The 15,376-nt window shown below is 35.9% G+C and overlaps 1 protein-coding gene across 1 annotated transcript; it reads right to left on the reverse strand.

The window, feature by feature from the left end:
* Positions 1-8,818: 8,818 nt before the first annotated feature.
* LOC140516626 (olfactory receptor 5W2-like) lies at positions 8,819-9,751 on the reverse strand. Its single transcript, XM_072627628.1, has one exon. It carries the CDS (start codon positions 9,749-9,751, stop codon positions 8,819-8,821), a length of 933 nt encoding a protein of 310 aa, XP_072483729.1.
* Between the last annotated feature and the right edge of the window lie 5,625 nt (positions 9,752-15,376).

Consider the following 15,376-nt stretch of genomic DNA (forward strand, 5'->3'; position numbering starts at 1 on the left):
GTGTTGACTTCATTGTTGTACGCCTGTGAAACATGAACAGTCTACCAGTGCCATGCCAGGAAACTGAAAGGTTTCCATTTGAACTGTCTTAGGAAGATTCTGGGGATAACCTGGCAGGATAAGGTAGCAAACACTGAAGTCCCTGCACGAGCTGAACTGCCAAGTATTCAAACTATGCTTCAGAGAGCGCAGCTCTCACGGGCTGGCCACGTTGTTTGAATGCCAAATGTACACTTGCCAAAAAGACTATTTTACGGAGAACTTGCATGGGGCAGGTGATCACATGGTGGCCAGAAGAAACGAGACAAGGACACTCTCAAGGTCTCTCTCAAAAACTTTGGATTTGACTGTGCAACACGGGAGACACTGGCACAGGACCGCCCAACATGGCTTGCCCACATAAGAAAAGGTGTTGTGCTCTTTGAGCAAATCAGAATTGACGCAGTACAAAGTAAACACAGGATGCACAAATTTGGGATAATCACCCCAAATATTCACACGGACTATCTGTGTCCAACCTGCGGTAGAGCATTCCGAGCACTTATTGGTCTGATCAGCCAATGGAACATACAGAAATTTCACATTACAGTGGTGATTTCATTTTGGTCTTCTTCGAAGGTGAAGGACAACCAACCCACCAACCAACTAACCAACCAAGCCTTTCCATCTTTGATATTAGTAATTTGATTTTCTTCTTTCTTTTTTAATCAATTTGACCCAAAGTTTAATATTTGCATGAGTCTTTTCATAAAACCAACTCATAGTTTATTTGTTAATTAAATAGTTTTCTTTATTGCAATATTTGCACTCATTTCTTTATCAGTATTTCCAATTTGATATTTACTTGATGATTTCCAATTTGTTCTTTTTTCTAGCTTTTTCAGCTGTCTGTACAATTCTTTGATGTCCTCTTTGTCTATTTTATTTACGTAGGCTTTCAATGATGTAATATTTCCCGTAAAAACTGCTTCCACACTATCCCATAAGTTTCGATAAGTTGTCTCAGTACTGTCATTGTCTTGAATACTGTTTATTCCTTCTATGATTTGTTGTTTAACTCATTCTTTAGGATTAGATTATTTACTTTCCAAGTAATTTTTAGTCTGTAGTTTCATGGTTTGTTACTACATATAGTTTTTGCTGCATTATGATCTGAGTAGGATACATTGACTATCTCCTCCTTTTTCCACTGGATTGTGGGGTTTTTATGCCCTATTAAACGATCAGTTTTTTATGTGTGCCATGTACCCCTGAGAAAATGATATATTCCTTTCAAAATGCATTCAATTTTCTCCAGACATCTATCATATCTACCTGATCCACAGTCCTATCCACTTCCTTAAACTCTGTCTGGTTTATTTTGATGTTAGATTTCTCAAGTTTACAGATGGAGAGGTTGAGATACTATAAAAATCTTTTTATGATACAAATTTAATTCTGATCCTCAAATCTGGAAGAGCTAAAAGAGAGAAAAATATTATAAGCCAATTTTCCTGATAGAGATGCAAAAATTTTAAATAAGATATTAGCAGGGGGTGGAGCCAAGATGACGGACTAGAAAGACACACTTATGTAGAGTCCTCCCCACAGCCCATAAAATACCTGTAGAGAGAGACTCTCAACAAATTTTGGAGCAGCAGAAGTGCAGAACAACAGAGTGGAGATTTCCAGCCCACGGTGACCTGAAAGGCCCACAGAAACATTGGTTGTGCTGGACGTGGAGCCGAGCACGGAGCCCAGCCCAGCCTTGGCCAAGGGGCACAGCGTGACCAGACTCTGGGAGGAGGACACCTCGGAGGAAGAATCTCCAGTTGCAGTAGCAGATCCTCAGATCCCTTGGCCCACAGTCGCCAAAGGTCAGCGACAGGGTTTTATCAGCTGTCCAGGAAGGGAGAAGGGACTTCCCAAAGCTCCCGCAGCAGGCAACAGCCACAGAGCCTGCACAGCAGCCCGTACAGAAGCTCCAACGTTGGAGCCTAAAAACCCCTGGGGGCATTGAAGAGCTGAGACTTACCTCAGGCCTGAGTGGAGGCCCTGGCCTAGCAGGTGTTTGTCTCAAACTGAATGGTGGCCCTGCCCATCCGGCTTATCTGAAAATCAGCCCCCAATGCTGACTTCAGAGCTGGAGGCCAGGTGGCTGTAGAGAGGTAACTGCTAAAATTGTGGGCATAAAAATCCCTCTCCAAGTTTAGACCAGTACACGCTTGATTGTGCCACCTTAGAGGAACTGAGATCTCACAGATTCCCAGAGTATACCCTACTCTTGACAAAGGACCCCAAAGTCAAGTAACTGTTTGAGAAAATGCCCAAAAAAGGGAAAACAATAAGACCATAGAAGGTTACTTTCTTAGTGAACAGATATCTCCTCCCATCCTTTCTGATGAGGAAGAACAATGCTTACCATCAGGGAAAGACATAAAAGTCAAGGCTTCTGTATCCCAAAGATCCAAAGTAAATTTTCAATGGGCTCAGACCGTGGAAGAGCTCAAAAAGGATTTTGAAAATCAGGTTAGAGAAGTGAAGGAAAAACTGGGAAGAGAAATGAGAGAGATGAAAGAAAAGCATGAAAAGTGGGTCAACACCTTGCTAAAGGAGACCCAAAAAAATGCTGAAGAAAATAACACCCTGAAAAATAGGCTAACTCAATTGGCAAAAGAGATTCAAAAAGCCAACGAGGAGAAGAATGCTTTAAAAAGAAGAATTAGCCAAATGGAAAAGGAGGTCCAAAAGCTCACTGAAGGAAATAGTTCTTTAAAAATTAGAATAGAAGAGATGGAAGCTAATGACTTTATGAGAAACCAAGAAATCACAAAACAAAACCAAAAGAATGAAAAAATGGAAGATAATGTGAAATATCTCATTGGAAAAAACAACTGACCTGGAAAATAGGTCCAGCAGAGACAATTTAAAAATTATGGGACTACCTGAAAGCCATGATCAAAGAGAGTGGGGGGGGGGAGAGAGAGAAAGAGAGAGAGAGAGAGAGAGAGAGAGAGAGAGAGAGAGAGAGAGAGAGAGAGAGAGAAAGAGAGAGAGAGAGAGAGAAAGAGAGAGAGACAGACAGACAGAAAGAGACAGAGAAAGAGAGACAGATAGAGAGACAGAGAGACAGAGAAAACAACTATTTCTGTCTAATGGGAGCCATTGCTAAAGAGGGAGCTAGAGAAGAAAGAAACAAATGGAAACAAATTGCATGATAATTTTATTATATATTTGAAAGAAATAGTAAGTCTTTTATAGTAGATTTGCAGTTCATATACAATTTTGTTTTCATTTCCACCCTGTGGAAATGTTTGGTTTATTGCATACATTAAAAATTAAAAAAAAATACTTTGTAATTATGAAAAAAATGCCCTAATATCATTATTTTTATATGCTGAATTCTATATCACCTTCTAGACTACAAATTTTTCTTTTTCTTTTTTTCTTTTTTTAAATTAATTTATTTTATTTCAGTCTTCAGCAATGACTTGCAAGAGTCTTAAATTTTCTTACCCTCCCTCACCATTCCCTCTCCCAGAGGGCATGCCATCTTATATGGGTTCTACACAGATACTTACTAAACACATTTTTCACATTGGCCGTGTTGCAGAGAAGAATCAAAATGATTGGGAGAAACCATGAGAGAAACTAGTGAGCTTCATTCTACATTTCAGTATAATTGTTCTTTCTCTGGATGTGTATGGTATTTTGCCTCAAGAGTCCTTTGGGAAAGCGTTAGGTCCTTGCATTGGTGTGAAGGACTAAGTCTATCAGAAACAGTCCTCACACACCTTGAGTTTTACTTTTACTTGTGCAGTTCTGCACGTTTCACTCAGTATCAGTTCATATAAGTCCTTCCAGGCCTCCCTGAAGTCCTTCTGTTCTTCATTTCTTATAACACAACAATATTCCATTACATTCATATACGACATCTTATTCAGCCATTCCCCAATTGATGGGTATCCCTGGATTTCTAGTTATTGGCCACCACTAAAAGAGCTGCTATAAATATTTTGGTACAAGTGGGACCTATTCCCATTTTTGTGAATTTTTTGGGATACAGTCCTACAAGTGATATTTTTGGGGCAAAGGGTGTGGACATTTTTGTAGCCTGTTAGGCATGATTCTAAATTGCTGTCCAGAATGGCTGAATCACCTCATAACTCCACCAAAAATGAATTCGTGTTCCAACTCACATACATCTTCTCCAACATTTATCATCATCCTGTTTCCTCATGTTAGTCAATCTAATAGGTGCGATGTGGTATCTCAGAGTTGTTTTGATTTCCCTCTCTAATCAATAGGGATTTAGAACATTTTTTCATATGACTATAAATAGCTTTAATTTATTCCTCTGAAAACTTCTTATTCATGTCCTTTGACCATTTATCAATTGGAGAATGACATGTATTCTTGTAAATTTCACTCAGGTCTCTATATATTTTAGAAATGAAACCATTAATACAGACACTAGTTGTAAAAATTCTCAGTTTTTTGCTTCCCTCCTAATCTTTCTTGCATTGGGTTTGTGAAAAAATATTAAATTTAATGCAATCAAGATCATATATTTTGCTTTTCATAATGTCCTTTGTTTCTTCATTGGTCATAAATTTGCCCATTTTCCATAAATCTGACAAACACATTATCCCTTCCTCCCTAATTTGCTTGTAGTACCAGGTTTTATACATAGGTCATGTACCCATTTGGACTCTATTTTTTAAATTTCTTTTTATTATTTTAATGGTTTTCAGTGTTCCAAAAATATTTGGAGATTTACCTGCCAAAACAAACCCAGGGACTAATAAACACAACTCCAAAAGAATGTTGGCACAAATGAAGTCAGATCTAAACAATTAGGAGAAAAATCAGTTGCTTGTGGGAAGCCCTAGCTAATATAATAAAAATGACAATTCTCCTTAAATTAATTTACTTATTCAGTGCCATTCCAACCAAACTACCAAGAACTATTTTATAGAGCTAGAAAAATATATAAAAATTCATTTGGATGACAAAAGGTCCAGAATATCAAGGGAATTAATTAAAAGAAATGCTAGGGATGGTAGCCAAACCATACGAGTTCATAAATTTCATCATAAATTAGCAATTTTCAAAAAACCTTTGTACTGTCTAAGAAAGAGAGAGTAGATCAACGAAATATTTTGAGTACACACGACACAGTAGTCAGTGACAATGTTTGACATTTTGACAGTTTGATAAACACAGAATCTGGGATAAGAAATCGTTTGAAAAAAATTGCCTGGAAAACTGAAAAGTAGTGTGGAAGAACCTGGGCATAGACCAATCTCTGACACCATATGTCAGAATAAAGTCCAAATGTGTATAGGATCTTGGTATAAAGGCTGATAGTATACACGAATTAAGGGAACAAGGAATAATTTGTCGGGCAGGAATTTATGATGAAACAAGAGATAGAGAACATTATGGAATGCAAAATGGATAATTTTGATTACACTAAATTGAAAAGTTTTTGCACAAAGCCAATTTAACCAAGATTAGGAGGGAAGCAGAAAACTGGGCAAAAATTTGTTTTTACACGTATTGTCTATGATAAAGGCCTCATTTCTTTTTTCTATTATTATTTTTTAATGTTTAACAATCACTGCCATACAATTGAGATTTTATCCCCCTCACACCTACCCTCCACTACCCGCCTCCCTCCCTACGACTGCATACAATTATGTATAGGTTTTACATATACTTTCCTATTGAGTATATTTTCACTATAGTCATGCTATGTAGTCAGACTAAAATAAATGAAAGAAATCATATAACAAATCAAAACATGATACAAAAAAATTACACATACACAAACATGATCTGCTACATTTTGCGAATGACTTCCATATTTCTTTCTCTGAGTGTAGAAGGCATTTTGCCTTGAGAACCACCATTGGGATTTTATTATTTTTTTTTAAGAAGTTCTTGCGTTATTACGAAATTCCAAGTCTACCAGAAAAAACTCTTGCACACTGTGGTCGTTGCTGTGCACAAAGTTCTCCTGGTTCTGCTCCTTTCCCTCAGCATCAGGTCATATAAGTCCTTCCAGACCTCTCTGAAGTCTTCTTGTTCATCATTTCTTATGGCACAATAGTACTCCATTACATTCATATATCATAATTTATTCAGCCACTCCCCAATTGATGGACATTCCCTTGACTTCCAGTTTTTGGCAACTACAAAGAGTGCTGCTATAAATTTTTTTTGTACATGTGGGACCCTTTCCCATTTTTATGATCTCTTGGGGATATAGTCCTAGTAGCGATATTGCTGGGTCAAAGGGTATGCACATTTTTGTAGCCCTTTGGGCATAGTTCCAAATTGCTCTCCAGAATGGTTGGATGTGCTCGCAGCTCCACCAACAATGAATTAGTGTTCCAACTTTCCCACATCCTCTCCAGCATTTATCATTTTCTTGTTCTGTCATGTTTGCCAATCTTATAGGTGTGATGTGGTATCTCAGAGTTGTTTTGATTTGCGTCTCTCTAATCAATAGTGATTTAGAGCATTTTTTCATATGATGATAGATATCTTTAATTTCTTCTTCCGAAAATTGCCTGTTCACATCCTTTGACCATTTATCAATTGGGGAATGACTTGTATGATTATACATTTGAGTCAGTTCTCTATATATGCTAGAAATGTAAAGGCCTCATTTCTAAAATATATAGGGAATTGAGTCAAATTTGCAAGAATGCAAGTCATTCCCCAATTGATAAATGCTCAAACGTTATGAATAGGAAGTTTTCAGAGGAAGACACTAAAGCTTTCTATAGTCATATGAAAAAAAATGATTAAAATCAATATTGATTAGAGAGATGCAAATCCAAACAACTTTATGGTACCACATCACACCTATCAGATTGGCTAACATGAAAAAACAAGATGATAATTATTGGAGAAGATGTGGTAGGGTTGGAACACTAATTCATTGTGGGTGAAACTATGAGTTGATCCAAACATTCTGGAAAGCAACTTGGAACTATTCCCAAAAGGCTATAAAATGTGCATACCTTTGACCCACCAATACTGCCATTATTGTTGTATCCCAAAGGTATCATAAAAATGGTAAAAGCGTCCATATGAAAAAAAATTATTTATTCCAGCTCTTTTTGTGGCATCTAAGAACTGAAAATCGAGGGGATGCCCATCAATTGGGGAATGGCTGAACAAGATGTGGTATATGAATGTAGTGGTATCCCATTGTGGTATAAGAAATGATGAACAGGTGGAAGGAGACAAGTGGCTGTGATAGGATATAAATTGTAGTAATGCTTACAGAGGATGCATGATCTCTCTCCCAACAAAAGAACACATATCTTGCACAGATCTAATGATGATAATGGAGAACGTCTTGGAATCTTAAAAGAGAATGTTTTATTATCATTTCCTGAGCTTGAGTATAATTGGAAAATTGTAACTAAATTTTAATCTTTGATATAAGTTCTTAAATAGTTTTAATTCTGGGAATAGTAATCTGAATGTTTGAGTAGATAGCTTCTCCTTTGGGAGACAGTGAGACTAAATGGAGCTTATAATATACTATCAGATATCATGACATTTACCAGGTTCTACATTAACAAATTGAAGAGCTTAGTATATCATATTTTGGAAGGCAAAGGAGCTAAGATTACAACTAAAAGTGTCTTACCCAGTTATATATTATATAATTATGTATTATACTTAGTTATAAGTATAATTCGTCACGGAAAACAATGAATATTCACGGAAATACAGAACTTTCAAGTTCCTTGAGAAAAAGAACAGAACTGAATAAAAATAAAATAAAATAAAAGAGATGATGGGAAATCCTACACTGCAATGCATGTCTCTAACCCATGATCATTTGGGTTAGGAAATTAAAAGGAGATTTTTGGATGTTTCAGAGAAACAATATAATCACAGAAAGCCACAATGAAGTTTGCAGTGTGCAAAACCTTCTCCACATATTAGGTCATTTGAAAATCAAAACATAGAAACACAGTAGATACAGAGTACTACACTTGGTGATGAAAACCTGGGTAGAAATCCAATCTTTGCAATAGTCTTGGCTGTATGATCCTGGGAAATTTTTCTCCAATCCCAATCTGAATTGGTAGAGGGGATAATTCTTTACCAGGATCTTCCTAGACATATGAAATCACACATCTAGCCAAGGAAACAATAATTCTTTAATATAGAAAATAAAGTCACAATTGTAACATACTTCGAATTAAAGAGTGAAAAGTTGATAGAAGAGATATTGACAAATGTAGAAGATTTTGTCAGTTTGCATTGGTCATCATTATATAGATAACTCTCTGAGGTAAAGATATAATTTGTGATTAATAGTTCTATTTTCCCAAAGTCTCAATTACTCATATTCTTTAATGTATAAAAGTAATACATATATCAATATGTATACATGTACATGTTTACCTGTTTATATGTGTGTACATATGTATTATAATATGTAAATATATGTATGCGTGTGAGTATATACAAATTCATTTGGATAATTTCACTTTGCAAGAAATATTTGACACACACATAGATAGATAGATCGACACACAGATAGATAGATAAACATAAATATAGATAACTATCAGAAATATTTTAGAATAAATTGCTGTTTAAGTATATATTGGACCAGGTGAACTCTGAGGTTCCTTTCACAGTTTGATATTCAGTGTTTCTGTATTGGTATGTTAATATTGTCATTTCAATAAGACTTCAGGCAGTTCAGGTGGCTTAGCATGTGTTTAATGAATTGATTGAAATCTCAGATATTCAATCTCCTACTATAGAGTCCAATTCACTGAGATGTTAGCAACAGATATTAAGAATATATTTTAGTTTTCAGTTTTCCCAGGGCCCCTTTCACATCTTTGTTTCGCAAACTATAGATCAAGGGGTTTAACATGGGAATGACGAGGGTATAAAATAAGGAGGTCATTTTGTCTTGGTCTAGTGAATAGGAAGAACTTGGCCTGAAGTACATAAAAAGAAGAGTACCCTGGAAGATTGTGACAGCAGTTAGGTGAGAAGTACAGGTTGAAAATGTTTTGTATTTACCCTCAGTGGAGTGGATCTTAAAAACAGACAGGATTATGTAGCAATAAGAAATGAGGACTGCTGAAATGGCGACCATTTCAATGAATCCAAAGACAGTGAAGATCACCAGCTCATTGACATGGGTATCAGAACAAGAGATTAATAGAAGAGGAGGAACATCACAGAAGAAATGATTAATCTCATTGGACCTGCAGAAACTCAGTGTGAAAGTTAAAGTAGTATGAAGAAGAGCATCCATCAACCCCACCATGTAGACAGTAGCAATCAATATGTAGCAAACCCTGCTAGACATATTTACTGTATAAACCAGCGGGTTGCTTATTGCCATGTAGCGATCAAAAGCCATTACTGCTAACAACAAGCACTCAGAATCTGTAAAGGAACAGAAAACATAGAATTGCAGAGCACAACCAAGGAAGGAAATGGATTTGTCTTTGGCGAAGAAGTTCACCAGCATTTTGGGGCCAATGGCTGTGGAGTAGCAGAGATCGCAGAAGGACATGTGGCTAAGGAAGAAGTACATGGGCAAATGGAGTTTGGGATCTATCCTGATTAAGATGATCATCCCAAGATTTGCTACAAGAATAACCAAATAAATGATGAGAAAGAAAACAAAAAGGACAGCTTTCAGCTTGGGAGTACTACTGATTCCCAAGAGGATGAACTCAGGTGGAATAGAATAATTCTTCTCCATCATTTCTGCTTTTTTCTATCTTCTGTTTTTGTGAAGAGGAAACAAACAAGTAGAGGAATTATGCTTTCACTCTTTTGGAAAGCTAACGAGTACAGGACTTTTGTATTGCTTTTCATCTGTAAGAAGGAGACACATAGTTACGGGATATTACTTATTAATGCCGACGAAATATACGGAACTTGATCTTATTCAGAAAAGTTATTCACAAAACAGAAAAGAAGGAACTGAAGACACAAATATGCTGCAAAATTGTATAATGCCTTAGGACTTGAAAAAGTTCCTTGGCCCAACCCATGAGGTGTGAACTGCAAAGATGAGTATTTGAAATTTTCCTCCGTGATAAAAGAAGTTCATAGTTACTGGATAATTTTTCTTTGATAATTAATAAGTATATATGTTAATAAGTTTTAGTTGAACATCATACAAGTACCCCTGATCATAATTATGTTAGTAAGTATTATCTGAAGATCAACATGCAAGTTTTCCTTACAGTAATTCTGAGAAATATCAGCAATGTTATTTCATAACTTTCCTTCCAAAAAACTGAATGACCCCAGATCTTATAACCTCCAAGCAATAGAACTGATGCTTATTTAAGCATCATAAAACTTGGATTCAGGAATATTTGAACCAAAATTCTGCCTCAGGCATATATTAAATATGTTACCTTGATCAAATACTCAAACACTCCTGAGTCTCATTTTTCTCAATGATAAAACGGGACCTCAACTGAGTAAAAATTTAGTAGGGATCTACTGTGTACCAGGCAATTTGATAAAGGTATAATTTATGTCTACTCTCAAGGAGCTTACAATGAAATGAGACAACATGCAAACAAATTAGTACACATCTATATGTATGTGTGCCTAAATATAAACATATATGTGTTTGTATGTATATGCAAATATATGTATTTATGCTTGATATTCTAAAGGGTAATGTACATATATATGTGTATATATATATATATATATATATATATATATATATATATATATATATATATATATATATATATATATATATACACACATATATATATATATATATATATATATATATATACTAAGGAGGACTGAGAGGTTCTTCTTGTATAATGTGGGGCGTTAGCTAAGATTTATATTAAGAAAAGGAATCTGGGAGGCAAAGTTGAGAAGAGAAAGAAATTCAGATTTGAGTGAATGCCAAATAAAATGTCCAGTCAGAAACATTAAATCTTATATGAGTAACAGCAAGGAAATAAGTGATAATACAAGTTAGAGTAAATAAGAAGAATAACGAAAAGTTTTATTTTTAAAGGTTTGCAAAGTTCTTTGAATATATTTTCTCATTTTACTCCCAAAATCCCGAAGATAAGGGTATTCCTATTGTTTCGTTTTATATGAAGAACCTGGGGCAGATAGAGTTTAAGTGATGTAGTCAGAATAACACAGTTTGTAAGCATCTGAACTGAGATGAAAGCTCCATTATTCCTGACTGCAGATTCTGTACTCTACGCTACGTGCCACCTAGCTGTCTCTAGCCAACTAAAGGAAAATGTGCTGTAAATAAACTGAAAAGGTAAAAAGGGAACAAGGACATAAAAGGCTTTAAAAAATAAAGAAAATATTTTGCATTTTATCATTGTTGTAACAGAGAGCCATTGGGGTTTATTAAGTAGAGTGAGATGATGACAGGGTTAGATCTACTCTTTAGGAAGAACAATCTGATAGCTGCTTAAATGATATAGTAGATTTGAGAGTGATTGAAAGAGGCAAGTAAACGAGCTACAAGGCTACTACAATTATCATGGTTAGAAGTGTTAAGTGTTTTCACCAGAGTTTTGACAATTTCAAATGAAAACTTGAGTTGTAAGGAAGATACGACTCAAAGGTAAAATTGATAGAACTTGGCAACTAAATGGACATTCTCTCTCTCTCCTTCCCTCCCTCCCTCTCCTCTTCTCTTTCTCTCTCTGTGTGTGTGTGTGTGTGTGTGTGTGTGTGTGTGAGTGTGTGTGAGAGAGACAGAGAGAGAGAGGGAGAGAGAGGGAGAGACAAACGGGGGACAAGGGGGAGGGAATGAAGATGAACCCTAGGTTGCAAACCTTGATGATTGGAAAGATGATGCTTCCCTGAAAGGTAAAAATGATGGGATCAGAGGTCTAGAGGGGGATACACATAAAATATTCCTAGAAAAATCCAACAAAAGAAAACATATTAAAAATCTCAGAAGGGATGATCTATATTCAGTTTTGGTCAAGTGCACAATAAGTCTCAGCCTCATTTCAATTAAACAACTTTCTTTCCTGCTATGTATATGGTAAAAGGTCATGCCTCATAATGGGTAACACTACCTTTAGAACTACCCTAGAGAACAACCTTAAAATCATGAAATCTTCCCTCTAACACATATTCATTATATGACTGAGGACTATGGAGAGAATTCTTCTAAACTTCAGCTTGCTCAAGTGTAAAAGGAAAAATATTTTATATATATATATATATATATATATATGTGTGTGTGTGCGTGTGTGTGTGTGTGTGTGTTTGTGTGTGTGTGTCTTGCAAAAAGATTTGTCATCAGATTCAAAATAAAATATTCACATTAAATATTTTTGCAAATTTTATTAAAATCTATTCCTATTAATTCAATTTGACATATATTTTCCAAATATTACATACATGGCAAGATGCATGGTTACTTAATGTATATTTTACTGGTCTCAGAGTTAAATAAACCTCTTGTCAAATTTTAACTTTTTCTTCATGCTGGCTGGTGTGATCCTGAGCAAGTTACTTACCCACTTACAAACCTCAGACTTCTTCACAGTATAATAATTTAGAGTGCAATATCTGATCTTCGATAATATAGAAAAATTTCTCATTGAAAATTTTCTCCGCAATGACACACATGTCTAGCCTATAAACTTAGAAATGAGCACTCCCAAAATACTAGTTGCTGTTCTTTGATCCTTAAGTCTTTACTTTGCCTTGTTTTCAGTAAAGTTTAAAAGAGTCCTTGAATTTTATTTCAGTTAAGACTCCTAATGGAATTTCAGTCTTTTTAATGTGATATTCATAGAGCAATACCCTATGATAGATATTGAAAATTGTGTAACACACTAAAAAAAAATAATAGTTTGTTACTGAGTGCCAGTCTTACTATTTGAGACTTTATGTGGGGAGCTTATGCTTATAGAGCATGGCGGGAGAAGAAAGCATAAAGGAAATGCAATTATTTTGGGGGAAAAGTGTGTGTGTGTGTGTGTGTGTGTGTGTGTGTGTGTGTGTGTGTGTGTAGTGTGTGTTGCCTGATGGGATATCGAATGGGAATATGTATGATTTACAGAACAAAAAAGATGAAAAATGGGGAGAAAGTTTTAATTTTTAAAAAAAAATACTTAACCTGAGCAGAAAAAAAGTGAAATGCAAATCAGCTTATAGTGATGTGAACCTTTGGATGGTGTTTTTTCAACTACTTTTGGTTGTAATCAAAAATTAATATTTATTATGTCGAAGGAGGTAAATACCTCAGTGAACCTAATTTCAACCAACAACAGCTAAGGTTCATTCATTTAGAGAGGGTATATACTTAACCTAAGGAGATAAACACCCTCTTTGCTATTCTGTACTAGATTCTGTCAGTGATCTAGCTTTGGATGAAGGACTTCAGTCACAAATCCCAGAATTCTCTTCTGTGTGTCCCCTAATTAGAATGTCCTCTAAAACCACTGGCCTACAATACCGTCTCTTTAAGTTTCAAAAACCTACCTGGCCAAAGATCATCGATGTGTCTTGTCTGATGGAATCAAGTGAGGGAAAGACATTTAAAAGAAAAAAATGTAACTTTTGAAATTTAAAGCTTGGTAACCTCTGGTTTATCTCTTCTCTCTTGTGTAAGCGCTTATCTAATTAACCCAAAGGGAAAACCAATTTGTATTCTCTTGCTTGAATGGTATATTTCCTCAGACCAAGGTGGTGAGTGTACCTGGGGATACATTTAAACTTTTAATCCTCTAGTGTTTTGTTTTGTTTTCCCCAAATGAAACAAATGTCTGGATGGAGATCTAGGTTTATATTTCTTTTTCACGTTTGTGATGGAGCACATTGAGAAAAAAAATTCTAGAAGGGAGAGGAATGGTGATTAGGACCAAAAATCTTTCAATTCTTTGTGAACCATTGTGCCTCAAAACGTGTATTTTCAGAAGGACAGCTTGAATACAACTTCACACACATTGGTTTAGGTATTCATATATGCATTGTACTGAGGAAAAGAAGAAAAAGGGGGAGGGGAAATTAACATTTGTAACCTGACTTAAAGTTTATCTAACACTTTGAAGAAAACTTTTTGTTAATTCTCAAAACAATCCTAGGGGGTAAATAATAATTTTCCTTATTTCTCCATTTTTTTCAGATGAGGAAACTGAGTTTCAGAGAGGTTAAATCACAGAATCATATTATCATAGATTTGAACTGGACGGGCAAGAGACTATCTGCTCCAAGACCTTCATTTTACAGAGGGAGAAACTGAAGTCCAATGCAGTTCAGGGATTTATTCAAGGTCAAAAATTTAGTAAGCTAAGTTGAAACATAATACACTTCCAAATCTCTTTGTTAGAGATGTGAGAAATGAGGCAACTGGGTAGTACACAGTATCAATCTGATACTGGACTTGGATTCAGGAATATAAGTGTTCACATTTGATTTGAATATATTCTTGAGTAAATCTTTTAATTTGCTGTAATGGTAATTTAAATAGGAAGACCTTTCCTACTTCTTAATAGGGCCATGTGACCTGTCTGGGTCACATGGTGCCTGTAGTGGGAGGAGCCTACTGAACAAGTGGAACAAGATGGGGTGGAGTAGGAAGGTTGGAACAGGAAAAGGTAGAGCTAGAGCAGAGGTGGGGGGAAGTTGGTCATGAGAACAGTCAGAGTTAAGAATGATGCAGGCATGCAGTCAGAAACACTCATCTTCCAGAATTCAACTTTGTCCTCAGACAGTTACCACTAGTCTGAACCTGGACAAATCACCTTATCATGTTTGCCTCAGTCCTTCATCTGTAAAATGAGATCAAGAAAGAAGTGAAGGAGCACTCCAGTTTCTTTGACAAGACAATACAAAATGTGGGCATGAAGAGTTGGAGACAACTGAAATGACTGGACAACAACACTATATACCTGAGAGTTCTTGAAATGGCAGGGTGGGGAGGATATACCCCTAAGAGAACTTAGCTAGGATACTTCTGTTTGGGTTGGAATTGAGGAAGGAGGAGCTGGTTTCTATCTCCTCAAAGAATAATTTTATGTTATGCATATCTCTTTGTGTTTGTTTAAAGTCATATGACCAACCTGGTATAGAGTTGCTATGTTACATACTCTGCAAATGTAAAGTTCATGATGTGTTTATTTTGTGAGAATTATGTTGCATTTACTTAACAAGTGTTAATGCCCATTCAGATAGGAGTGCCTGTTTAAGTCATCTGAATTTAGGACCACAAAGTATAGTGCCTCTCTTTGTTCCAGGAAACATGGTTGTTTAGATTGTCAGGCCAAGGATTCTGGAAGGGTGGAGTGTGATGACAAGCAAAATAGAATCTTTTGCTGTTTCTGTTCTAGTGTAATCAAGTGCCTCTGATTGAATCTTG

This window comes from Notamacropus eugenii, chromosome Y, assembly GCF_028372415.1.
Source record: "Notamacropus eugenii isolate mMacEug1 chromosome Y, mMacEug1.pri_v2, whole genome shotgun sequence".
NCBI lineage: Eukaryota > Metazoa > Chordata > Mammalia > Diprotodontia > Macropodidae > Notamacropus > Notamacropus eugenii.

Excerpts from the sequence above, each read along its gene's own strand:
- LOC140516626 (XM_072627628.1), bottom strand. The coding sequence starts at position 9,751 with ATGATGGAGAAGAATTATTCTATTCCACCTGAGTTCATCCTCTTGGGA.